The sequence below is a fragment of the Psittacula echo genome (genome assembly GCF_963264785.1).
Source record: "Psittacula echo genome assembly, chromosome: 1".
Classification (NCBI taxonomy): domain Eukaryota; kingdom Metazoa; phylum Chordata; class Aves; order Psittaciformes; family Psittacidae; genus Psittacula; species Psittacula echo.
Genome location: NC_137735.1, coordinates 94302297 through 94329183, shown reverse-complemented (window position 1 = coordinate 94329183; position 26887 = coordinate 94302297). Strand labels below are relative to the sequence as shown.

At 45.2% G+C, this 26887-nt stretch overlaps 1 protein-coding gene across 1 annotated transcript; it reads right to left on the bottom strand.

Moving 5' to 3' along the window:
* Window positions 1-313: 313 nt before the first annotated feature.
* On the bottom strand, window positions 314-22756 carry LOC308228916 (uncharacterized protein; the record flags this gene model as incomplete). The annotated part of the gene is made up of 18 exons (XM_080632542.1): window positions 314-1316; window positions 4253-4341; window positions 4763-4929; window positions 5549-5686; window positions 6489-6603; window positions 7893-8021; window positions 9601-9695; window positions 10341-10407; window positions 14805-14864; window positions 16091-16215; window positions 16848-16933; window positions 17215-17335; window positions 17885-18011; window positions 18803-18909; window positions 19873-19984; window positions 20579-20753; window positions 22029-22143; window positions 22672-22756. 18 exons carry the CDS (start codon window positions 22754-22756, stop codon window positions 1121-1123), a joined length of 2109 nt encoding a protein of 702 aa, XP_080488668.1. The 3' UTR covers window positions 314-1120.
* Window positions 22757-26887: the final 4131 nt, after the last annotated feature.

Genomic DNA, 26887 nt, shown 5'->3' with positions numbered 1-26887 from the left:
CTCCCTGGAAACAATATCCTTAGCCTGAGCTTCTGTGATGGTACCAGGAGACTTCTTGTTCTGGACAGAAGGGAAGGTGTAACTGAATGTTTTGGTTCCAGCATGCAGTGGTCTAGCACCACATGCCTCTGGAGAGCCACACATGGGGAGTCTCCTCTGAAGTTGCCAAGTGGTTTGCCAAGTGGTCAGGAATGGAGGTGTGGTAAGAGGGGCTTGCTCTCTTTTACTTTAAACTGCACTCTCTGGGCTGACGAGGCAGGAAGCCCCAAGTTCAGAGGAAGACGTGTGGAACAAGGGCAGTCATACTTCAAAGGCCCCAGCTGGCCCCTGGTTACCCCTCTTTGATTAATCTTGCCTGCTTCCTCCAGGGGCATTGGAATTCAGAGCAAGAAAGTGCAGCATTTGCTGGCTGTCTTGGGAAGACTGATGAGGTTGTCTGACAGTGTTATGTGCCTGCAAGCTGCACCTTGCTACAGGTTATGGTCCATGGGACTTCTGGAATAGAAACCAAGAGTAAGCAGGAAGAAAGGATGCTGCTGCTCAGCCCATCTGAAGAGACATGGTCCTGAAGATCTGGGAGTTGGTGACAGAAGAGCTGCTGTGATAATGGGCAACAGTGACACAGGTGGAGGAAGGGAAAATTCCCTCCATAGAAACTCTAGCACTGGAAGTTCAGGGAAGCACGAGGTCTGAAAGACCAGACACCAGCTTTTGTTTACAAAGAAGTTCCTTGGGTTAGGGCCTCCTTCCTTGAGGGTTTACTCAAGGCCAAAACAGATGAGTGTTCCCATTACATGGGGGTTGAGATACAGTATTGTCAGGCAGTAGAAGAACCAAGCTGTGGTAGCTGCAACCCACCAAATAAAAACAAAAAAGAGAGAAAAAAAAAAAATAGGAAAGAACAACAAAGAGCAGACAAACATAAATGTGAACAGTGCAATACAGGTTGTCACCAAATGCATTCTGCTGACACTTCACCTCCCATAGTAGCGTGTACTGAAAGTCTAAGTCTTCTGGTCAGCAGCTAGCTTTTGAGCTCAAAGCTTGAAACACGGCCTAGTTCCTGGAAATAGCAGTGTTGGGAGTGAAAGGAGTTGATAGGTCATAGAGCAATGGTGCTCTAGTCCATCTTCCATACCATTGCCTCTGGCCAGCTCCTGCTCTTGACTTGCTCCTGGCTGACGCTGGAAGTGCTGATTTCTGGGGAAATGGGCTCATAGGAACGGAGGGACAAGCTTGCAGCAAGTAGACCCATCCGGACACAGGTATCTGTGTCATGTTTAGCAAGGATCCCTGCAAGGATCCCTGCCATTAAGCTGTGGAGGGAAAGAAGGGTGGTTCTGAACACAAGGGGAACAGCTTTGATCTTGGGAACATATGCATTTGTTTGTAAGAGCATTCATGTGGACTCAAACCAACACTTACAGAATATGTAACACAGCCGAATATGTCGCATAGGAGGGGTGAGTTTATAACGTAAAGGTTTTTCTTTCTTATAGTTATTTTTCAATTTGGAGTAACAAATAGTGCTATTTATTCCCATTTTATTTGTTCCCCATCTGAGAAGTTGAGGTACTTTCCCATTCCACCACATTTTCTATTATTTTACCCAGTTTTGCAGATGGGGCACGAGAAAAGAGTCAAAGAAAGGAAAAATCTGATCTTCCTTTGCTCTCTAATTACTTTGTCACTTCTCTGCTCCTTGTTGGTTACATTCCCTCCTGTCCCCAACAGGGTGGATTGGAAGGGCAGTAAAGTTTCCATATGATTGTGAGATGGACAAGAGACACAGCTGGAAAAAGAAATCCAAAGCTGAAATGTGGCTGTAGATTCACATGTTTGTAAACTTTCACTGTGGTTTTCTATTCCCATTAAAAATTATGTGAGTGCTTGGAACAAAAGCAGTAACCCACAGGTCCTCACAAGGCACAGTGGAGGCCACTGAGAGGAGGGATGACTTTGCCATCTGCCTAGCTGAAGGGAAAGGCTCTGTTGAGGCATGGATACATGCAGGGTGGTGGTTGTGATTGACTGGGAACAACTACTCTTTATTCATACCTAAATACAGTAATGATGCTTGGAAACTAGGAAAGGACAAAGGAGATGTGAAAGAGAATGGAGAAGATAATGACATTTGAGAGGAAAAAGCAAGGACAGGAAAATATGACAGCATGGAGGAGGAAATCTATGGGGAGGGGAAAAAGATCACTTTTTTGTGCTCCGACTAATTACCTCAACATCTTTTTATCCATGACAAAGGCGCAGTAGATTATGACTTCCATAAGTCATTCAATCTCTCAACAGCCCCAGAAGCTTACAGTAAATATTTGGGGGAGCATCCCCTAGCAATGCCATGTGCAGGCATGCAGTGTTATGTTGTCATGGCAGCCAGGAGCAAGGAGCAAACAGCCGCTGGTGCCTGAACACACACATGGATCCTTGGGCAGCATCTCTGGGGCTGTTAGAGAGCCACAAGGTAGAAGCAAGGCATGGGGAGCCCTGGATCACTGCTTCTGGGTGTGCAGTGTCCCCCGACTTCAGAAGTGCGAGGCTTCATGAGGGCTGAGCTGTGAATGTGTTACAGCCCTGGGTTACTTCCTGCTGGTAAGCCCTTTGAAGTGCTAACAGGCTGCGCTTGGGCAACTTCCCCACTTATATATGTCAGTGTGGTGTCCTGGCATTTCCAGCCAGGATTTCCAGGAAGGAAAACCCTGGACAAATGAGAGGACTACAGACATTTCTACATAGACCTGGGGACTCTGGGGAGTGGGATTTGCAGACCAATATTACTTCAGGAATGGCAGCAGTAATGGGTCCCTAGCTTCCAGATAGCTTTGGAAGGAAAACCGAAGTTAAGGACATTCAAGATGTGATTCTGGGCAATCTGATCTAGTTGAAGATCTCCCTGTTTATTGCAGGGAGGTCGGCCAGATGACTTTTAAAGGCTCTTTCCAACCCAAACTAGACTATGATTCTATGATACTCCAGTGTAACTCAGTGGAGGTGTCTGGCAGTGATGCACCTTATCTCATCTTTGGCCTTTCCTTAAGTTAAGCCTTTAAAAGGAAAGGAAACCCTAAAGAAGATGTTTAGTTTACATTAGCTTCCAGAAAAGATTGACTGTGGTCAGGGGTAGTTGTGGACCAAGCAGATGACGCAAAGAGGAGGCTGTGTTCCTGGAGGGGCTGGCAGAGGTTGGGCACATCTAGAAGTAGTGAGGAAAGCTGAGCTGTCCTTAGGACAGGCTCAGGGACCTGTGAGGTTCCTCCCAGCCCCCATTCCTCTGCCATTACACTTACTGCTCCAAACACCACTTAGGTCTTCTTTGGAGAAAACCAGCTTGCAGTTGCAGTCAACTCAGAGGTGATCTGAGACACGAGGAGTGTGTCCTGGTGTTACCTAGCTTGGCAAGAAGTTACTAATTGAGCCTAACTCAATATTGAGGATGGTGTAAGTTTAAAAGAAAAAAGGCTTTTCATGCTGCCCACTCATAAAAGATAAAAAGAACTGTTCCTATGCTGAGATAGCAGAAGGTAAGAGTAGAAAAATAAAAAGAATATCTGTCACATACAGCCTTTTGGTCTAGCCCAAGGCAATGGAAGGATAGAATAAATTATTGTAGTGTACGAGGCAAGAAGAAAAACCTGACTACTACATATAGTTTGACAAGTTAACAAGGAGCATAACAAATTATTACTCTGACAGATTGAGAACTGATCAGTGGGGCTAAGAATAATACCTGTCATTTCCTACTCCTATGTACAGTGTTGTGTGAACAGCTAGGCGTATTACGCAGCAGACTCTTTTGAAGCATGAGCTATTGCCAGAGGCAAGTGCAGAACCTGATGAAATGCTCTTATAGGGTGATTTTAGCTACTGAGTGGCAGTACCACTTCCATTGGAGAAGTGTGGAAGTAAAGTAGTTAGTTAGAAAGACAGCTTTGATGTAAGGTGATTTACTTTGCTTTCAGCAGCTCAGCCCAGGCTAACTCAGGACTACTAGATTGCCATGAAAAGCTTGGATCTTAACCAAAAACAAAACTAAGAATGGCAAGACTGGCTTCCAAGATGATCAGGGAGACATTTTTAGCAAGCTTTGCAAGTAATCATGGTAACCAGCCCTGTTCTTGTGTCTTTAGTGTCTGCTCCTCAAGCAGCAGAATATCATTCACCTTTGCAGTAGAATTTCAAAGAAACCCAATTATGGCCCTTATACATTTAGCTGGAGAAGACAAAATAGTGAGCAATATACCTGTCACCGGCTCCTGAGACGTTGACTATCTCCTCCCTGCTGATGTGGATGGCTGGGTAGTGGGTGGCACAGAGGCTGGCAGCAGCAGCCTGTGCCAAGAGAGAAGGGAGAGAAGGGAAGTTAGTGGGAATTGCCCAAGTTGGTATGGCCTCATGTGACTTATGCCATCCAGACCTGCTCAGATGCCAAAAAGAAAAAGAAAGAAGAAAAGGCAATAATGTTTTTTCACACTTTGAAAGCTATCAGAAATTTAAATAGAGCTTCCTGAAAGTGAAGCCTTCACTCATGAATATTCATGCAAGCACATTTAAAGCTAGCTGACTAGAAACACTGCTGCTAGGAGCCAGCAGTTTATGGACAGGCAACTTGATTTGCTTTCAGAGCCTTGTATTCCACCCCCCAAACACATACGTTTCCCAGGACTGCTGCCATGCCACCAGAAATAGCAGAGATGCTTTATGGTCTGAGAAAGAAACAACTGAGAGCTCAGTTAGTTTCCCGTGCCTTTACCTGTTCATGAGGTCCTGGACGAAGTGATATGCTCCCTCCCAGGCTCTTGCCACACAGGAGGATGCCGAGAGCGCCGAGGGTTACCACCACACAGTGCAGATGGGACAGCAAAGGGCAGGCCAAAGCCACTGCGGTCTGGACAATATCCTCCAACCTGGATGGCAGCTCTTGATAGAGTGGGGAGAAAAGACTGTGCTATAACTGTAAAGGTCCTCAACCGGCCTTTTATGGCCTGGCAGCCTATTTCTGAGGACCACTGCTACTATTTATGAGCAGTTCTGAAATGTGGTTAATTTTTTTTTCTTTAAATCATGGGAACATGGAATTCGCCAACATTAGACTACCATACCTCTATCCCACACTGAAGAAACCACCCCTCATGGGACTAAATATGTGTCTGTAGAGATCAAAAAACTGTCCTGAAGTATGACTTCATTGACTTAATGTTGTTGGATTTACACCTGCATGTGGTGGGGCATTTCATTTCTGCAAAGTGGTACTGAGAGATTGCTCCTGTTCGGCTAATGAAGTGAGGCAAATGGGATCTCTGGTTTTGGACAAAAAGCCACCCCAGGCCTACCGTGCTCTCTGGTAGATCATCAGTCTGGCCTGGGCCGTACAACCCATGCAGAGATGACTTTAAGGTGGAAGACACCAAGAGTGTTTAAGAATCCCCACTGTGTTATAACCCAGCTTGCTTCAAATAGGGACTGGAGCAGCAAATGTTCTTCTCCAGGATGTAAGTTGTTTCAAAGTGTGTTACTGGCTCTTCTGAGTATTCAATACCTGCTGGCAGAGGGTTCCCGAGGGTCCGGTTTATTGCTCTTAGCTCTTGCAGGTTGGGAGAAATGTATGTGAGCGCTTTCCAGCTGTCTGAGAGGAATGGCTTAGAGGCCTTGTTCTCATCTGTTGGCTCATAGCACACTTCAAAACAACATTGCAATGGGTTAGTTCATGAATTAATTAGTCATTCATCTCTATGTCAGAGCAGGATGCAGTGTATAAGGCTTAACATGACCTGCACAACGTGGGGTATGCGTGTAATCTGTTAGAAACTTAAATACTATCTCTCCCATGTTTGGGATAAGGTCTCCCAAGGCTTCCTTTCCAGTGCTCAGCAAAGAGACAGTTGCTTCTGGCTCTGGAGTGATATAGTCAGACTTCAGTTTTGTTTCTCCTCTTAGCTGGTTTTGGAGCCTCTGCCAGGTTTTAAGAACACTGTCTCCTTTGGGATTTGTTTTTAAAAATGAAGGCATGACTCCAAAGATTTAGAAAGTGAAAAGTCCCCAGCATACCGGTGGTGGTGATGGTGTGCATTTCATGGGAAGTGGGAGAGAAATCCTGTCAAAAGATGCTTTAGCACTTATGAGAAGCAAACTATATTGCTGCTCAAACTGGCAGAAGCACACACACTTGCACTTGCCTTGAAGTTAAAGGCAAAGAAAGCAGCTTTCTCTGGCTTTCTGGCAGTGCCCATAGGCTATAGCACCTGCACCACAGGGAATGCGATTTAGCTGCAGTATGAGGGAAAGGTCAAAGAACGCAGAAATGTTCCATCCATTTGAAAAAGAGTAGCAGAGTACAGAAAGGAGTGCTGAATGACACAGCATGTCAGACAGTAACCGGGTATCTCCAGCAAGCAGCAGTGGAGAGCTCTCAGGGTGTGCAGAGTGTCTTGGCACAAGGTTAGGAGCTACAGGGCCAGGGCTGGGCAAGTTCTCCTTACCTGCTATCTGATGCTCTCTGGCTAGTTGGCAGACATACTGAATAGTGGAAACAGGCACATTTCCATCGATGCACACTAATGGGGCCTGGCACAGGTTCTCCTTGAACTGGGACACCTAGCAAAAATCCAGGACACAGAGCAGAGACAGCTTGAGTCATTGCAGAGGGACAAATGATTGCTAGTCAGACTCAGGATGTAGGATTTTCACTCATATTGCAGCTCTTAGGTGCAGGCGTGAACCTAATAGAGTGACTCCTTAAGGAAAATGGAGTCTTCAGTTTGCCTTGTCTCCTCCTTTCTTCTCCTTCCCCTGCTCCCTGCCATCAAGAGCTGAACTCAACTGACCCAGCCCTTCTAGCAGGGAAAGTTGCTGGTCCTCTCTAGACCACTTTGGTATCCGTGGGTTAGTCAGAGACCTACAGGGAAAGGGAATGCTGCTCTTTAATACCCTGTGCTGGGCCTGGCTTGACTATACCTTTGCTTGCTGCCTGAATGCAACCAGTGCTACAGGCACTCGTGAAGCATCTCTCCCATGCCTCCGCTAATCCTGGTGGAGAGAAGGGCTGCCAGAATGCACTTTGCAGCAGAAGATTGGCTCAGAGTTTCCATTGGCCACAACTGTTTCTTAAAGCTCAGGAGAGATAATCTGTCATGAAATGGTTTTCTGTGCCAAGGCTTGGGAGAGGCAGGGTGCGGATGGAAGTGGGAGCAATGACCATATTTTTCTCTAGGAAGTCTCATGGGGATGACACTGGTAAGTAAATTGCACTTAACTTCCATGTCGCTGTCAGTCATGAAGCACAGGCTTTTGTTCTGTTCGTAAAAGAATGAGCAAGGAAGGAGCGTGCAGTGATGGGGCTTTGCTGAATCAGTGCTTAATCACTGCTTTCATTAGTCTTGACATTTTGAAGGTTTGGATGTGCTGAGAGCAGTGCCTGTTGATACAACTCAGCATGTAGAAACAACAGGGATAGCAGGGAGGGGGTGGAACAGGAAAACTTGCTCTAACCAGTGTTCTGTCCACTTTGTTTTGGTTTTCCCTAAAGGGACAAGTACCATCTCTGCAGATGGGCCGGATTTATTGCTGGCTTTAAGGTCCCAAAAATTATAGGTTAGCTGGGACTAGTTAATGAAGAGGATTCTGACCTACATGTCATGAATGATAGCAGTGGTGATACTGTATGGAACAAAACCAGAAGCTCCATCTGGCTCAGCAACAACAGAGGGCTCTGGTAGCTTGCCATGCTGCTATTTCAGTGGCCAAAGCCTGGGGTTAACATCAGAATTTCCCATGTCCCCTCTGCACACCCCCTCCCTCCTGGCACAGCTTCCCTGGTTGCTTTTCGTCACGGGTCCACACTCCTTTTCCCAGGAAAAAGCTTACAAATCTGATGGCATGCATACATATTGCTCTGTTATCTGGTGGTGGATGTCCATGTCTCCCAAGCCGACACTGAGCTCCCCAGCACTGGTGATCACAGCACAGTAAGTGGCTGTGTTCTTCCTCTCCAGCTGAAGGATGGCACTCATGTCCTAAAACAGGGAGGACAGTTACACAGGAAGCATGTTCCTCTCAGCTACCACACTTGGCTCATCCTTTCTCTGTGCCCACCTGATCAGTAGCCCAGCTTGCTGTCCTTCATCCAACCTCCCTTCTCTCTTGAAATAAGTAACATTTCAAAGGAATCCTGCTCTAGACAATGCTGGCAGATGGCTATCTTTTAATATTTACAATACAACAAACACCCATGCTTGAAGAAATCCCTTAGTAAATGAGAGTGACAGGTCTCTGTTGTGCAGTTCCTGTGTCTCTGTTGTGGTCTGCAGCCCTGTCTGCTCCAGCCACCCATTCCCATAGCTTGTGTGACACCTCAATGGCCTGACAACATGCTGGCATGTCTTGCCGGCACAGTCCAGCTAGCAGTTATGTCAGCCACTTCACAGACTGCACAGGCCAATGCTGAGAGCAGCCTTGGAGCCATTTTTAGAGCAGTGTCACAGACATACCTTTGAGGTGTGGGGGTCTTGTGAATGATCTGCTTAGAGAACTCAGGACATTTCTTGAAATATACGTGTGGACAGAGAAATGCATCTGCCCCAGCAGCTCACAGGGAATTTAGAGGTTTTAAGGAGAAGTGTTGGTAGTAATATGCTTTGTTACGGACAAGGATTGCTTGGCTGCTGCCCAGCAAGTCCATCTTCCCTTGGCAGACCACTCACTTTGATGGCACAAACTATGCTGCGTAGATGGGGGATTACAGACCTGCTGCTATGAAGCCTTTATAAACAAAGAGTTTATGTTCTTACTACTACATTTACCCAACTGCTCAGATAGCCCCAACTAAGGCCCCTTGTGCTGTATTTGGATATTAGGGACCTGAGGGCATTAATAGGCCTTAATGGCCCTGATCAGCTTCACCTGAGGGCTCTACCTATATCCCTGACTTGTCTCCAGCCCTGCCTCTACATCATGGAGGTGTGGGATGATTAGAGTTAGGGTTGTTCTCCTGGCTTACCCCACTCCTCACTGGGGTGGGATGCTCTGTCTTGCTGCCCCCTCCATGAGCTCCTGCTGCTCCGGGGTCCCTAACCTCTGTTGACAAGCTGCTGGTTAAGTCAGGTATTCCTCTGGTGCACAGTGAGGGGTGTATGCAGCTATGTAGGGGACCCTACACTTCTAAGGCTTTAAGGTGTGCAGCTGAGTTCTCAGTTCTAGTTATTCTCTGTCATATACTTTATTCAACCAAAGCCAATTTTGGCATTGCTTTGTCTGTCTTCAGGGTCAGGGTTTACATGTTTCTAATTGTGCTTATGCCTTACTAGAGTTTTTCGTGGTTCCTCCTGATTTACCTCACTTTCTCCTTCAAGCATCACTCCTTGGAGCTGAATTCAGTCCCCATGGTTCAGACGCCAAATGGTATATACATTTAGCCTGTGTTTTGGGGGTTGGCTCCATGCCTTCTAGCTTTCTGTAACTAAAGGAGCATTGAATTATTTCTACTCTTAGCCTGGTGGGAAATGGCTTTTACGTTTGCCAGGGTTGAGAAGACTTTTCCCTCTATGTAACTTCATCATCTCCATGCTCCTGATGTGCTGCTACTGTGCAACATACCATATGGTGACAGTAGTGCAGGACGGATTCTGAATGTTCATCCTTCCCCACAGCTGATAAAAAGAGAGGAGTCTGTCCAAGGCGGCTTAAGCAGTCTAAAAGGCAAGTGGAAACAAAAGACACTAGTAAATCCATCAGAGTATTATGGACACAGTGACAGCCTGTGCAGGTTAAGAAAGCCCTCTCCTGGAAAACTTCATGCCTGCCAACCCCTGTCTAAAGGACGCTCAAGATGAAACTCGGCCACAGCTGCTGCAAATGGTTGGATGGGGTTGAGTGGGGTGATCTGTGTCTGCCTGTTGCACCGGCACTCTGAATCCTCTGGATATTTTGGAACATCTAGGAAGAAAAGAGAAGAAGGGATGCATGGATGATCATCTCTGAATAAGCTTATTCCTCTGAAATTCTTGCTCAAAACCTGCTTCTATTGCAACTATAATCTGGCATTAATTCAATGCTGAGGGCCAGACTGGAGATCACTGATGCTTACTTAACTTTAATTTGGGGTCACTGTGCTACATGCTACTTAACTTCATATTTGTGGACCTTTCTTTTCCTGATCCTAACTCCCTTCCCTCTTCTTGGAATGGCCCCTGTCATTTCCAGGCAGTCTGCCTGCTGGTGTATTGCCTAACATGTCCCAGATCTTAACAGCATTCAAGAGTTCCTGCTGCTGAAGGAATACCAAAGGACAAATCACAGCTGGCATGCACCCACAAGCAAACCCAAGCACGAGGCACCTGCCAAGTTTCTTCCAACGCCGCCAAAGGTTCGTCTCACTCTTCCAGCATTTGTTTGCCCGCCGCCCTGGAAGAACAAATTGTTAATTGGCAAAACTGGAGGGCTGTTTGGCATGGATGCTGTGTCTCCTTCAACATGTGAAGTCAAGTTGATGTTACTGAAACATAGGTCAGCAATTTAAGGGAGAAGAAGGCATCTGGATACCAGATTGAGGGCAATATGAACATCTACAGCTATCTACAGACTTCAACCTTGATGACAAACGCCTGCTTCCTAGGAGGGGAGGTCAAGCAGCTCTCCCCATGCATTGCTATTTCAGTCTTACTTGCTAAGACCTCGTAAAGAGAACAAAGCTAATAAATGTTTCAGTTGATATGAGCAGCCCTCTGAATTTATCAGCTCACCACAGTGCTGGGACTCCAGAGCTGCTGACCCAGACCTTAATGCCTCTGCCACTGCCTTCAGGCCATTTAGCTGGCCCCTTAAGCAATTTGGGGATTGATTTCTTATTTATTTATTTTCCTCTTTGGAAAATGATGGAGGGTAGATTTAGATTAGACATAAGGAAGAAATTCTTCACCATGAGGGTGGTGAAGCACTGGCACAGGTTGCCCAGAGAAGCTGTGGCTGCCCCATCACTGGCAATGTTCAAGGACAGGGTGGACTGGGCTTGGAGCAACCTGGTCTAGTGGAAGGCGCCCCTGCCCATGGCAGGGGTTGGAACTGGATGAGCTTTAAGGTCGCTTCCAACCCAAACCATACTATGAAAATTAGATTGGTTACCTTCAAGTGTACTGTCTCTGTACTTTACTCATGGAACGACCTGTTTTGGTGTCTGAATACTTTTTAACTCACCCTTCTCCTCCCAAATATGTCCCTTATGGAAAGCGCTCTTCTCCACCTGTGTGGTTATCAACTTCTCTTTTCACTTTCTTCTGCCTTCCACTCCCCTGCCCATCTGTCAGACTGTCACATCCAAGTTGTCAGAATCCCTCTCCCATCTCCCCCTTCTTCTAAATGTTCTGCCATTAGAATTACATCAGTAAGTGTTCAGATCAACTTGGGCTTTATTTGGACTATCAAATGGCTTAAAAGCTTTGTTTCATAAAATCCTGAAATATACTTTCCATTTCTGAGGACAGCTTGCCACTGGTGGTCATAATGATCTTTACAGTTCTGCATAACTCGGAGCTCTCAAGTGTATGTTGAGCATCTGGGTGGAAAGCACTGAAGCGTGTGCATGCCCATACACAGCAGCTCCTGGCCCAGACTCTCACTGCCCCTTGTTAGCCCAGGTGCACCAGAATACCCCTGCACATACACACTGCTCTTGCTTATAAACATCACTTGCTTGCAAACACAAAACAAGTAACTGTATTGCCATCTCACAGTAAGAAGTATTCTGCCTCCAACCTGTTGCTATTCTTGGGCCTTCTCAAAACTCAGACTGAAGCTCTCCAGGGACCCTTCTTCCCCAGTGTGAAGCTGCACATTTGTCCTTTGCACAGAATGCTTTTTTCTGCATCCAGCCCTACGACTGTAAGAGGCTGCTCTCCAATCTAAATATGCTCTTTTATCACTCTCTTCTGACCTCCAGGCTGTGTCTGCTTGCCTTGACTCTCCCCAGTTCTGTAGGCTGCAAGACTTGGTGCTAATTCTTGATGCCTTTGCTTCTCTGTCTGGCAGTTCTCCAAGTCCTGACCTGCTCAGACCACCTGAGCAGAACTGGCTGTATATAAGCAACCTATGGCTTCTGTCCATCTTTCCACTACTTGTCACTCCTCGTTAAGCCAAATGCCCCCTGTTACATTTCCTCATGCTCCCTGGGAATTGCCACTGGTACTGCCAGGAATGAGGCTATTTCCATCTGCAACTGTCTTCTGTTGAGTGTTGCAGATTTTGAAAGCATCGAGCTTGGCTATTTTAACTCTGAAGCAGCCAAGAGCAAAATAAAAGAAACCCACTCCAAAGTAAAAAGCAAGGATGCTTGTTTAGGCAAGTCAAACAACATGGCTTTGATCACTGGCCCCTATTTCAATATTAAAAGAGGGTACTAACCACCATCATTAATGAACACAAACTCTATTTTATGTGGTTCCACTATCTGTTTTTCAAAACTGATTCCTGCAGGAATGTTGAAAACACTCATGAGCTCATTTTGTTGTCTGGCTGCTGAGCTGCTCAGTTAGTCTCCTGCACAGCCCAAAGGCAGAGTTTCAGGTTTTTACACCAAGCCTTGCCCTAAGAGCAGTGGGTGACCTCTGCTGCTGTACAACCCCACAGGGCCCAAAAAACATGGAGATGCTAAATCTCTCTTTAAAGTAGCAGATGGGTGCAATGAGAGAGAAACTAGCAGCCTGCTTTTGAAGAAACAATGACTGGCTCTCATTGCACCTCACTAGCTTAGCCAGTAACTTCAAGTCTGAGCAGTGCTCAGCTATCTCTTCTATGTAGTCTTCAGGTGGGGCTGGCTGAGGTGAAAGATGAAAATGGCCTTGCTGTGGTGATTTGAAGTAAGACTGGGCTGATACTTTCTGGCAATGTTTCAGACTTTAGTCTCTGGGATCTTCTTCCATGTCCTAAGAGGTTTGAATTCCTAATGCAGAAAGGAGACTCTGCTCAACTTCTGGATATGCAGAGGGAGTTATAACCATTATGCTGCTTCTAGCACCTCTTCTCAGCAAAAACAAACATCAGCCTCTGCAGGTCAGATAGTTACTTATAAAGCACTTTGCATCTGGATATCCTTGAAAGCCATGTGGGAATTACAACCAGGACATAATACAGCAGCTTTCCTCCGGAGACAGCATAAGGTGTGAGTGGTACTCCAGTGATCTGCAATGAATCCAGAACATATAAGGGTGGGAGCTGCTGGGTGCTAAGCCCTTTTGAAAAGATCTGTCTTTTAAAGCCAAAACAAAGCAATGCTGTTGAGAGTGCCTTTTCCTCTGTGTTTAACCACAGCAGCTGTCAGCAGCAGTGTTACAGCTGTCAATTCCCAAATCCTTCTGCAGTTTGGCATTTAGGTAGTTGCCACAATGGCCCAACTTTAAGGCTTGCTGTTATGCAGAAGGGCAGCTAATGCCTCATTTTTTCATGCACCATTAATTGTCTCCTTTTTCCTTTCCCTCCATCAGCTGTTCCTAGCAGTGTCTATAGCTGCCCTTGGCTCCTCACTGTGCCATGGGTGGTCCAGGGATCTGCACTCCCATTTGACACACCAAGGGGTGGCTGCCCTCCCTGGGACACAGCTTATCTCCTTGTCCTGACAGCTGAGTGTGGGATATGGATGTTGTCGGTTAGATCATCACTGAAGCAGTTGAACTTTTGGTTTTGCAAGCCTTCATAGCTGATACCACAGCAATTGTCACCCTTGACCATTACATTACTGTTTGGTCTTTGCCTCTGTACCACTGAATAGCCAACTTTCGTAAAGACAGCTTCTCCAGCACATCTTTCCCTATCTGACTGAGGGGTCTTCGCAGGCTGCCCCATCTGACAGCAGGAGTTTCCTGTCCTTGGACAGGAAGGACAGCATGGAGTAATTTGAGACACGAAACAACTGTTGAGCAAGCTTCACCACCTCCACCTATAGTACTTCATATAGCTCAACAAAAATTGTATAGGCCATGCAAATAGCTGTCATTTGCATGGGAAAGTCCCAGGTCTGTTCCACTTTAGATTCTTGGTTGTTTTGTGGTCAAACCAAATTGAGAGGGAGAGGGTCTGGTAACATTTAAAATGTTCTCTTTTTTTTAAAGTTTTTTTCTCTGTGTGTGACTTAAACCCTTTATGACTGAGGAAGTTGGTTCTCTGGTTTGCTGTAACTGTGTCAGTACTACTTTTTTGAGAGGTTTCTTACCACTGTGAGTATTCTGCACGGAGATTCTTGCTTCCTATTCATGCTGCCTTTCCACAGCAATGACAGTCCCAGGCAGTCAGAGCTGGTTCTTACCTGGAGATTTCCCCTCTATTGTGTGACAGCTCTTGAATTAGACTGTCACAGCACAGTGAAGGTCTTCACCTGCTGCTTCTAGCTCTTTGCATATATGTTTCTAGAATGTCCTCGGCAGCTCTTCTGCTAAAAGAGCTCTTCGGGCTTTTGGAATCAGGGAATAGTCCCAGGGCACCTTAACATAGTCTGTAGAGGACAGAGTCATATGTGGAGATTATCAGGGTGACCCATTGCTCTGTCCTTGTCTTGAGTGGTAGAGATAGTGACTTTCAGCACAGGAACAGAATAGGTCAGTATGTATCGCTCCATTGCTCACCTAGACAACACATCAAATATGCAGCACTACACCTCCCAGGTTTGTGCATGTGTATGGATAAAGACATGTGGGTATGATAAAGATATCGTGGGTGGATGCTGCCTTCCTCCCCACCCCAACTTTGGCTTGGCACTCCTGTAAAAGTAGCTGGAAATGGCAGTGGTGCTAAGGAAACTGCTACAGATACAGTACCAGGATGACAGGGTTCTGTGCCTTGGCTATAAAGTCGACATTGATGCCTCCAATCACCACCTTCAGGAGAGAAAAAAGAAGTAAAAAGTGGTTGGAAGGACTTGAATAAAAAGTTCCCAAGTCTTCTTTGCTTTTCCTTGTCACTTTTCCCACCCTCTTGAGAGCTGGTTAATTTTCAGTGTGCTTATTTTGGATGGCTAGACACAGGTCTGCACAAATTAGGAAGAATGGAAATCTCTTCTATATGTTGCTTTCTGAATTATTCCTGCTAATAGCAAGCCCCAGCATGGCAGGTGGGATGTTACTGTGTACATGTATGGGTGCTGGCAGTTTCTCTTTGTGGTGATAATGTAAGGCATTGCATGGGTCTGGTCATGTCAGTGCCCTTGAAGCCATTTCTCTTGGGGCAATTTCTGACATACAAAACCTCAGAAATATTCAAGCACTGTTGTGTAAGAAAGACAAGAAAATAGGGAAAAAGTGGACAGAAAAATGAAGTCATTTCTTGCAAGCTCCCAGGAGAAATTTCTATACACAGTGACATTTTATGAAGCACTCTCTTATTGTCCTACAAAGCCAGAAAAAGCAATACAGCTCCACAAACAGGAAGTTTCCAGGTTCTTTTGGGACATACAGGGTTTTTTTCTTATTCCATCAGATGCTGGGTTATTGTCTCTGGAGTCACTGCCCTCTTTTATGTCGACAAATTTTACTGCAAATGGGGTTTAGAAAATTTTCCATCTCTCTGAAGACTACCTAAAATAGATTTCCCATAAATTATGTGGCACACAAAAAATCCAGGAGAGTGAATAGAGTATTGGGATTATAATGGAACTTGTTCAGGATATGCTGTACCTTTCGTAATTTTTGCAACTATGAGCAGGAGGCCAACAAAAAGGAGATATTTATAAAACACGTATGGCTCAACAGCTCAAAATATCTCCCTCTACCCTCTTCCAGGTCTACTCCTGTAGTCTCGAGTTCCCTGGCACTGAGAGCAATACAGCTGAAGTTGTACATAAGGGCATAGTAAAAGGTGATTAAAGTTTTAATGGATTTGATGGTCTAAGACTTAATGGGATTAAGCCACTGTCAGTGTTCATTCCCTGTAAATATGGCTGGGGGGTGGGGGAGAGGAAAGGATATTTATCTAAGACAAATAAGAAATACTAAAGAGAGAATGCCTGCCAGATTAAGATAGGTCTCTTAAGTCTGGCTTTTATAAACAGATATAAATGTGTCCTGTGCTGTCAGCAGAGGCGTTATATGGAAGGCAGAAAACTCACTGGCTGGGGTGGGGTTGTGTCCTCTCGCCGAGGCAGGTTCCCCTTCCTCCTGGCTTTCTGCAGTTTGCTCAGGGCCACCGCAATGCCACTGCCCACTCTGGCATTGTTCTGGATCAGAGCAAGGTCTGTTTGGCATTTCTTTGAGGAAAAACAAAAATACCAGCAAGACTGACCTGACCTGTTAGAAGCCTATGTAGGAACTGCTTAGAGGAGAATGCAGAAAATATGTGTCATGAGACTTGATAGATTTGATCCTCCAACACCATAACCCTTTGGGGGTGCAAATACTGGGTTACCATACTGCATGAATACTGTGAATTTTAACACCCATAGGTGTTTCTCTTACAAGTTTCTCTTACTGTGTGCCTGCATGACGAGCTGGATAAGGCAGTGGGATGTACAGTGCAGTGTTCTGGGAAGCCCAGGTACCTTCAGTGTGCAACCCCACCACGGACAACAGTGTCCTGAGACTCCATCACAGGACAGGCAAGATCGGGGATCAGCTGTGAGGGATCTCTTTGGACTCTGAACCACCTGCTGTCTTTGCTGCCCTCCAATTTTTAATGCAAAAGTGGATGAGGACAGTAATGGTGCTCCTGAAAAAGGAAGATGCAATCACTAAGCTCTCATCTGTCTGCAGATACTGAAGTGTTTTCCCCTTGCTAGACTGCCAATAAAGTGATAGCATTTTCACCAAGCATTGTCAGAAGAGACAGTACACTGGAGTACTTCCCCCTCCCATTCACTAAAAGGATACTGGAGTCCAGTGATTTCCCATCAGTTAATTCACTGAGCCTCTGTAACATAAAAGGGGTCAGTTCTTTGCCTGTGATCCCTTTGGACCTGCAGATGTAAAGAAAACACCTACAGATGAGAAGGACTGAGCTGAAACAGCATCCAAGGAGAAGCACTGCTTCTAGCAGATAATTTATCTCCATAACCACATACTGTAAAAAGTCCTGCAAACGTGCTTCAGGTTAGATAAAATTACAGTTGAAAGCATGCTGTGGGCTCACCCGTGCCCAAGGTTAAACTGTGCTACAGCCCCTGTAGCAGTGTCCCTGAAGTCGTCTACTTCCCTAGGACCCAGGTGAGCAAAGTCTAGGGCTTAGGCTGGTTCTAACCTGGCTTCGCTGAGAGCTTGCTGGATGGCTTCTTCGATGACCTGGCCTGAGGCAGCTTGCTCCTTGGGACAGGGCACTGCTATCAGCACCCCGCTGCTCATGCCCAGCCCCAGAGCACTGGCTGGGAGAGGACAGGCACATCATTAGTGGTTCTCCTTGGGTAAATCAAATGCTGAAGGAAAATGACAAAGAGTGGGTGCAGAGTGAAGGAACCCACAAAGCTGGAGCTCCTGTTCTTAGCTGACCCAAGCACAGGGTCTGGTCTTTTCCAGCTACAAAACAGTTTACATCTGCCTATTTCTTTTGAGTCTGTACAATAAAGGGGCAAAGAATTTGTTTTTCTAAAGAAAACTGACTCCACTTCTGAAGGTTCAGAAACTGTTTTTGTAAACACACTAACATACATGCTCACCTCACCTCACCAGTGTGAACAAAACATGTCTTAGCATGCCAATGTGGCTGCAGCTAGGTAAGAAACTTGCTATAAAAACTGAATTTCACTGCTGCTTTACAAAGCACTAAAGCGGAAATGGAGGAGGTGGGATGGCTTGGTTTTTGGGACAAATTCTCCAAAAAAAGCTCTTCCCTTAAAAAAGTGCCTCATCCAAATGTGATTTTTGTGTCCTGCTCTTCCTGGTCCCTACATGGGCCTTTTCTTTCTGAAACACACCAATGAGTTGAGCTGCCTCCTCTTCATCCCGGACATGATATGGTGCCTGGAAGCCGCTCTGGCATGAGAAGAAGGCTGGGAACTCCCTTGACTCTCCAAAGGCAGCCACACAGACTCCCTGTGTCTCCTGCAGCAGCGGAGGCAAGACCAGCAGGTAATCAGGAGAGGGAAAGGGGGCCCACCAAAAGAAGGGGGCTTTTTCCTAGAAACTGTCCTTCTTTAGCACAGGGTTTGGTTATTTTATGCATCCCACTCTATTCAGTTATATCACCAACATTTTTCAAAGTAAGGAGCCAGCCGTGGTAATTGGTTAGACAGAATTTGGCTTCCACAGGAGATGTGCATGTCCTGTGCTTGTGCTCGGAGCTGATCAAAAGCCATGCAGCTGTCATTAGGGCAACACTGAGTCTAAGGTAACAACTTGCGATCTGAAGATATGTTGTGAGCTGAGAGGAATATAAATGAGTTCTGTTTGTGATTAAGAAGTACTGACGTTGGCGGTCACCTGAAGTGCTGGCCCTGGTGGTTCCCAAACCTTAAAAAGTGACTCTACTGAAAATCATTTGATTCCCATTTTAATTCTGATTATATTTTAGCATTTGATGGATATAGCTTGCCTGATCCCCCAGTTCTGGAGTATTGTCCCAGAAAATCAAGTCCAAAGCCAGAGAAAGACGGCAATGGCTAGCACTGGTTTTGGCGTCAATTGGAACAGATACTGGAACAGCCCCTTGGGCATGGATAAAGTTATGTTAGGAAGCAGCCCAGAGCTTGAATAGCCCTAGAACTAGAGAACAGTAAATATGGCTTCACGTCATTTCTAAAAATCTTAGGTTTAATACTTACCCCAAAACCACTGGGCATTCTGGACACAAAGCACATTCCCTGCTTTCAGGCTCAGCAGCCCATGCTACCTACCAGATATTCCAGTGTCCTGCCTATATCAAGGATAGATTTGACTCCTGCAGATACAACAGCAACCGGAGTTCGCCCTAGCTCTGTCAAGTCAGCACTCACATCCAGACCTGTCAAGGGACAAGCAGACATTGTGTCAGTGACTGTGTTGTATTCCAAGCAGATGTGATCTGCCCTCTTAAAAAGCTGTCTCTGCCTGGGATGCCACTGCCTGCTTTTGTAACCACTTAGATCCAGAAACAAATATTACAGGTTTAGATCATGCCTGTAAGTGCTGAGATAGAAAGAGACATTGACCAAAAAATGACATAGCTTAGGGCAGAGGTGCAGCCACGTACTGTATCTCTCAGCTATTTGATCACATCGATAAACAGCATGTAAAAATTTGGTAGAAAAGAAAGAAGAAGGTGTTCTACAGCAAGAGCAAAGTTCCGGGAGATGGAATATAATTTAAGTAGATTTTGATTTTGGTATTGACATCACTGGTGACAAAAGCGCCACAGGAGCTTTGCTGACCTCAGGAAATTCCCTGGTCTGGAATTTACATCTGAAAGGGATGGCATCCAGCAGAGCAATGCAGTTATGCTGTGCTAGGAATATATACGGCTAAGAAGAGAGAATGTACTTAAAGGTCACAAACTACACTGCCAAGGCTGGGCCATTTTCCAGAGAGGAACATGTACTTCTAACACAGACCAGGGCCTAAGCCTCTTTTGTGGTTACACTCCCTTTCTCCTCAGCTGAGAGGGAGTCGGTAACAACATTGCCCTCCAAGCCCCTATCAGGTTATCCAGCCATTACAAAGTGGGAAAGGTACAGTCAGCTCCTGTTGCACCAGCAAACAATATCCATATAACCCCATGTAAGTAAAAGATAAACTCCCAGCCTCTTAACAACTGGCCAGTGCTCAAGAGGAGTATTTTGAAGCTTCTGGAAAGGAGACACCAGGGAAAAACCACCACGGTATGGTCAAGAAGAATGATAACTTTACTCTTCTGCAGGACAAGCTGGGAAAATGGAAAAAGATGGAATGAAATAAAGCAGAGAAAAGTAGAATGTATTGATTTTCTTACTGTTCTCTCCTCCCCGATGGACACCTCCTATGCCACCTGTCACAAACACAGGGATTCCTGCTTTGTGTGCGGCAATCATTGTTCCAGACACAGTAGTGCCACCGGACAAGCCCTGTCAGAGGACAAAGTCACAGTCAGCACCCAGGGTGACATGGAGAATGCCACATGTGGGCAGCTGTGGTTGTGGTCTGACACACAGCAATGTCACAACAGCCTGCTGTCACCAGCTGACAAGTGAAATACTGATACAAATATTCTATTACGCAAAACCACAGAAGAATCATGGTCCATGCTACATAAGCTCCTCTTGCAAAGGCCTTTGCTCACCAGGGATTTCCAGGGCTTTCCAACCCAAAGACTTCATAGGCAGCTAGTGTTACCTTAAGATGTCACTTTAAGCTTGTGATGGCCTGCATGTCACATAGTTTATATGTAATGTGATGATGCCTTACCATGCCAATAATATTCTTAGCCCAGTGCTCATGGCTTGCCAGCCAATCCAGAATGACTTTTCACTAACCCTATGGCTGCTATTCCCATACATTGTTGTATTTTGATTCTAGATAGGACCACATTTGAGCTTGCCAGTAAAATACCACTTTACATGATCTTTTCAAGAAGTTTAAGAGCCACCTGGCTTGAAGCTGAGGAGCATTAGACTATAGCTGTAGAGAAAACACTACAACAGAAAGTCTGCAAACCATACCTGGCTGAGGACGAAAGGAAGATCTCTCCGAGACACTTTAGTTACATTTTTACTGCTTGCCAAGAACTCAAGTTCCTCATCTGTGAGTCCTACATGTATTTGACCTCTTAAGATACCTACAGTGGCTGGCACTGCTCCATTTTTTGTTACAATTTCTTCCACATCTCTGGCCATGCTAGGATAAGATAAACAAGACAACAGTCACAAAATTAATGAGGCAAACAATCAGACAAGAAAACTGCCGTGTTTGGTGGCCATTATTCCCAGCTTCCAGTTATATACAGTCCTTGTGATTTCAGCAAAGTTCAGTTCCTCTTCTGTATCTTCCTAGTGGCAAAAGTCTTTGCACTTGAATTTGCAGAATTGCAGAGGTCCCATTTTCAGGACAGCAATGTCCAAGCTTTATGCTTCATTTTTGAGAAAACATTGCTTGGTGTACAAGCAAACCTGGTTGTACAACAGACTACTGAAAAACAGGGATTGCCTCAAAATAGGAGCTTTCTATATCTATTACCCATTATTTCTCTGAGATCATAAACCTTCACAGAAATCTCAGGTAATTGAAGCCGTGCTCAGAAGACCAGCATATATTTTCACAATACAGGCAGTTAGATATAGAGTAACAACAGTGCCTGAGGATACTCCAGGACTGTAGTCTAGGTCTTTCTAAGCTTCACAGGTTTTATATTTCATCAATCATACACTATCCTTTTTAAGAGCAGCTTCTTCCTTTCTGAGCCATCTGCACATACGTTAGGCAATCTGTAACTACTGAAACTACCTCCTTCCCAAAATCAGGCTTTTAGAGTTTCATTCTAAGAATGTCAGGAAGAATAATAGCCAGGTATAAATCAAGATGGAAAATCGATACCAAAAAATTCCTGTGCTTTCTGGAAGCAAGGATGGAGACTGCAATGATTTCTGGCACTGTAACCCAATGAAACACAAGTCTACTGAGCATCAGTAAATAAAGGGTAGAGGTTGGAGGGGTTCTATGCAGGGTACAGAAGGCAGCAAGAGGGACCAGTAGCTCTCACAGTAGCTGCTCTGAGTGGCAGCAAGGAACGGATTTCACTATTGTATTCCAGTCTTTTTTGCATTATGAAAGATATACCAAAAGAAACCGCAGAGTGTTTTCAATGTCTGTACAAACTATGCAGCTCAAAAAGGCTGGTAGTTCTCTCAGAGCAAGTGATGACATTATCTGCTGCCACATTTTAAAGGAAGCCAGAAATGTATGGTGTTGGATAAGAAGATAAATAGGCATCCCGTATGTGTCCTTAAAAGGCCAAATACAACTGTTTTATACCAGAGCTCATAATCTGCATGCCTGACAATTTCCATTTGCTCTTACAGGGGTTTTGGCTTGACCAAGAAAACCAGTCCTGATACACCAGTTATATGCCTGTTCTTACAACTTAGTTGAAGAAAGAACATCAAAATCGACCACCTCAAATTCTGAGGATAGGCCATGCCATGTGTAATGATGGTGCTTTCCAAGGCTACGACTGGTCTCCCCTCCATCAGGGCTTCCTGTACAAAAGGCTGAATCCTGACATAAGCACCTGCGGATAAACACAGAAAAGTGAATTATTTGTGTGGATATCTGAAGTTACTACTGAGCTGTTCTATAAAAGGCAAATTGTCATCATCACAATAAATTTATCCTCCTCTTCAGTTGTTCTTTGGGGTGAATTCAGAAATAACTTCACAAAGACTAAAGCTTAACTTATGTAAGTGAAATATTTGCAAAATATCTCTGTTGTTGGTATGAACAATAATCCTCATCATCATCACTGAGTGTTCTTCTGCCACCAGTTTTGCAGCTGCATTGTCACTGGCTCCAGTAACATTACTTTAAATTAACATTACTGTGAACAAACTCAGCCCTGAAACCATGCCCAAAGAATACATTCTAAAAGAGTGGAGAGACCAAGGATACCATAGTAACTCAATATATTGTAAGACTATTGTGCATCAAGACTATCGTTGCTCTTTGTTTTGCTCCCAGAACACTGTCAGCAAGGTCCCTGCTGCATTCAAATGAGGAAAATGCTTTTCACCCAGGAACTCTTTCAGAATACACTACTTACCATGCAGAAATCTTCTCACATGGGTGGTCCCACATGCCACAGCAGACACATGTTTTCCCAGGCTACAGGCTATCTTCCCAATCATCTTTTGCACTCAGTTGGTGCTGAGATAACAAAAGTCAGATAAAAACAAAAGATGTAATTTAGCAGTAATGTGACCTTGTGAAGCCAAACATACCATCTATTGCCTTGATCTCGGAAGGTAAACAACCCTTGCCCAGGAGACTGCCTGGAGACTCCTGGTGCTTCAAGCAGGAGCCAGGCTGTCAAAGCAAAACGTTAAGCTGCAGAAATGGAGTTGGAAGGGTTCACCTGGCCCGTTGTTAACACTGGGCTGAAATGGTGGGGAAGCAGAGTAACGGATGAGGAGTAACAAACTAGGGAGAGGTTGGAAGTAGACAACTTCAATTCCCAAAGCTACTTGCTCAGGACAGATTGCAGGCTCAGCCACTGCCACCTCCAGCCTGAAACATCACAAGGAGCAATGTACAAGGCGGACGCAGGCAGAGGAATGCTATAAAGGTATGAACCCAGCTTTTGCTGGTGTCTAGGAGGAAACAGCAGTTCAATAAAACAAAGAAAGGAGCTGGGAACTGGTAAACCAGGCTGTAAGTATAAGGAGGAAAGAGCAGCTTTCCCTAGAGCCCCGAGAGCTTTATGCAGGCTCACGTTACATCATTCTTCTTAGCGCAAAGCCGTGGAAGCAGAGCGGCAGTTCAGCCCCGGCAACAAACTCCAGAACTCCTCTGGTCTCTTAGCAACTCCTATTCACTTTAATTACATTCATTTCCAAACAGAGAAAGAGGGGGAGAGAGCTGTAAAGGTTAACAGACTGGTCTGGTCTGGGCCTTGGGGCAGTTTCACTAAATGCCTTTCTGGTTCACTTATTTGCCCTGGGTGTTTTGCTGTATCCCTCCAGCCTTTCTATTCTTCACACCTTCACCAGAAGGAAAAGACTCCACTCTTCAGTCCTTTGCACCTATTGTTAATTTAGATGGCAAATCAATTAAAATAAGTTCTGTGCTCATGTTACATTCAGCAGAACACAGCTCTGAGCCCAGTGTGTGGCACTAGAGCTATATAGAAACATCTTTTACCCAGGAAGAGTATTTTTGCCCAGATCCGAAAACTTCAGCTATACAGGACAGCTGGGTTGTGTAAGTCAAGAAAAAAGCGCCTGGTTCAGCTAGACACAATACACACCTGTCTGAAACAGTAAGATTTTCCACTTTCCAAATCCTTTTTAAGGATAAAAATCTTAATGAAGTTTATGGAATCATATTATGACAGCAAAGTGGCAAAAGTTCTTACTTCATGCTTACAACCTCTGCCTGTGCAGTGCTAAGCTCAGCAGCCTGAGTAGTTTCATGCAAATGTTTGGTATTGCTCTCTGTGTGTGTATACACCCCTTGCTCTCCAGGGCAAAGTCAGCTTTGGAATAAATTCATTAAGCCAACAAGGTTACGCCAGGGATCAGTTGAGCTGCTCGAGCTGTGCTCTGAATGTTAACAACCCCCAAACCCTGGAGCACAACAGCCAGGAGTGCCCAAGCTGTGCCAGCTGGTGGATAAAACCCAGCTGGTCAGCACCTGAAACTCAATACAACTTAGCTGATGTTCGCTAGAAACTCAGCCAGTGCTTGGCCTGAGCTACCTGAAAAAGTTTTGAAGCTTGGCAAGTGTTCCAGCAAGATCCACCCTTCCTCTTGCCTTGTAACAAAACTTTGCAGACTCCTCTAGCACAGACAGGCTTTCCTTCCTCCTCCAAACCTTCCCTGCTCGCCTCTCCTCATGATCGATCCGGCTTATCCAACCTCATGGAGCAATGGCTTGGCGTGTCTCTTACCTCTGGGCGTCCGTCTCATGCAGGGAGGCTGGGTGGGTGCTGGAGCGGTGCCTGGGCAGCCCTGGCGAAGGCGGGAGGACGGGGGAGGCCAGGAGCAGCACATGGGGGTGCGCAGCCTGGCACTCCTGGCAAAGAGAGCCCATTTATTATTAACCACAGGCAGCTGACCTCTGCAACTGCTCGCTGCCCGGGGTGCAGGGGGCCATTTCACAACGGCGTGAGGAAAGCTGCTGTGATTATTTTTGTTCCCATGGTGCCAGATTCCCCCCTCGCTCTTTAAAAGGCTTCTCTCATTTTTCAGATTCCTTTGCTGTTTGATGTATTTTTTTAATGTGTGAATTCATTGCTCACTGAAACAATGCAGACTGAGCCCCTTTGTACTTGTTCCTAAAAAGCAGAGGAACTGCATTCATGCCTCCCCCCCAACTTTGCCAAATACAGCTGTTAAGCTCTGTCTTCTCTGGGTAAGAGCTCTATCCAGTTCTGGTCTCCCAAGTGAGGAAAGCTGTAGGTCTAAAGACATTTGTGGTGATACTCTATGATGCAGACACCTGGCTACACCAACATAAGCTGTGTTCGCAGGGGACAGACAACTATTGTAGTCTCCTACTGTAAAGACAATCTAATCTAGCAGTTCCAGGGTGGCTTTGAAAGAGGACTTTGAAATTAATAAATCTTTGTCCCCTCATAAAAAGCAATAATACTGTGAGATCTAATGCACTGATTATTACAAATGTTTTGATTTTATATTCTGCAAAAAGTATGAGAGTTCAGAGTTAAATTGCTACCCATGAAGGCATTGATTTACGGGATAAAAGACATAATTGTATGCAGCTTCCATACATAACATAAAACCAGCTGAAGTACTTGCTAATGTATTGGTAAAGTAATCAGTGTCATGGAACTGATTTGACTGCAATCCATTAATCAGGAAATTGTAAAACATAGATTGTTAAAGAGTTATTTGCACTTTACACTTATCCTTTTCAAAAGAAGTTTCCTGCAACTTTTGTTTAACTCAGCAGTAATGAATGTCACCTTATTTTCTACATCCTTCCAATCTCTTCAACTAAACACATTCAAGAAACTTCAAACACAGCTTGCTGAGTTACGAAGACAATTTGCCTCTGGCTTTTGCTATGCATCTGGAGGGAATTTAATTGCAGAAATGATAAATTGCATCCTCAGATACCATAAATGGATGCTGAAGATCCTCTGAATGGTATCTTCTTCCTGGGAGGATGTGTAGCCATATGTATGGAAAAGAAAATGTGTAGGTAAAGTAGCATTTTTAAAAAATAAACACAAATTAAAATGATATAATTTTATTTTCAATTAAATCTATTTGGAAAGACTGCAGTAGTGTAGGAACCATCTGGGCTATCACATTTTTGGTATGCTACCAGGCAAGATGATTTAGTAATCAAGCTGGTCACTCAGCTTCCAACTCTCAACATCAAGACTATCTCAAGATGATCTTACGCAGTGGGCACCCAGTTCAGTCTGCCAGGTAAGTCAGGGGTAAGAGTGTGTTGCTCGATCTGCCATTTTTCTCCTCAAACCAAGCAGAAAATCAGTCTGTTGGATTTCCAGCTCAGCTTTCCAATATGACCTGTAGGTCTCCAAGACAAAACGGGGCCACTCAAGCAGCTCTCTGAGGGCACTCCTGCAGTCTTGTACACATCCCAGGTTTTGATTTGGTTTTGGGTTCATTACAATGAAAATAAGATCTTACATGAGCAATTTTTCAAGGGCTAACTCCAACTTTTGCTGTACTATAAAAGCCACTGAGGCTTGCCGAGCCAAGAAGAGAATGGGCCAGTTTGATATCTGCCAGCCCCTGAGAAACAGGCTGGTCATGCTGTTCCCAGTGTGGTTTTGAAATGTGATGTATGGTTGATGATGGTATAAGGGCTGGGGTGGCAGTCAGGACTACAGTGAGCAAGTGGCTGGCAGAAGAGAAAGCCCTAGAGAACAGCTGGAGACAGTTTGCTTAGGAAACCTGGGGGGAACTGCAGATAACTCCTTCCTCTGCTTGCTGCAGTGTTGGCTGACTTTCCAGTCCTGTCTGCCTGCAGTGAGTGACCCTGAGACCTTGCTGCTGGCACTTCCCCCTCTGGGCCTCAGATGTAGAAGTTAATATTAAACAGGTTGCCCGGTAAAATGGGAGCGGCTGGGAACAATGAAGTCACCATGGCAAATTCCTACCGCCTGCTGGGTGCTGCGCCCTGGGGCTACCCTTGCAATTTCATCTATGAGTGATTCCCGCCCCAGCTACCATCTCCCCTGAAACCTCTTCTTCTCTTTCAGGGACATCACTACCGAAGATGTTAGGGAAATGAGAAGCTCCACATCAATTTTTGTCATGTCT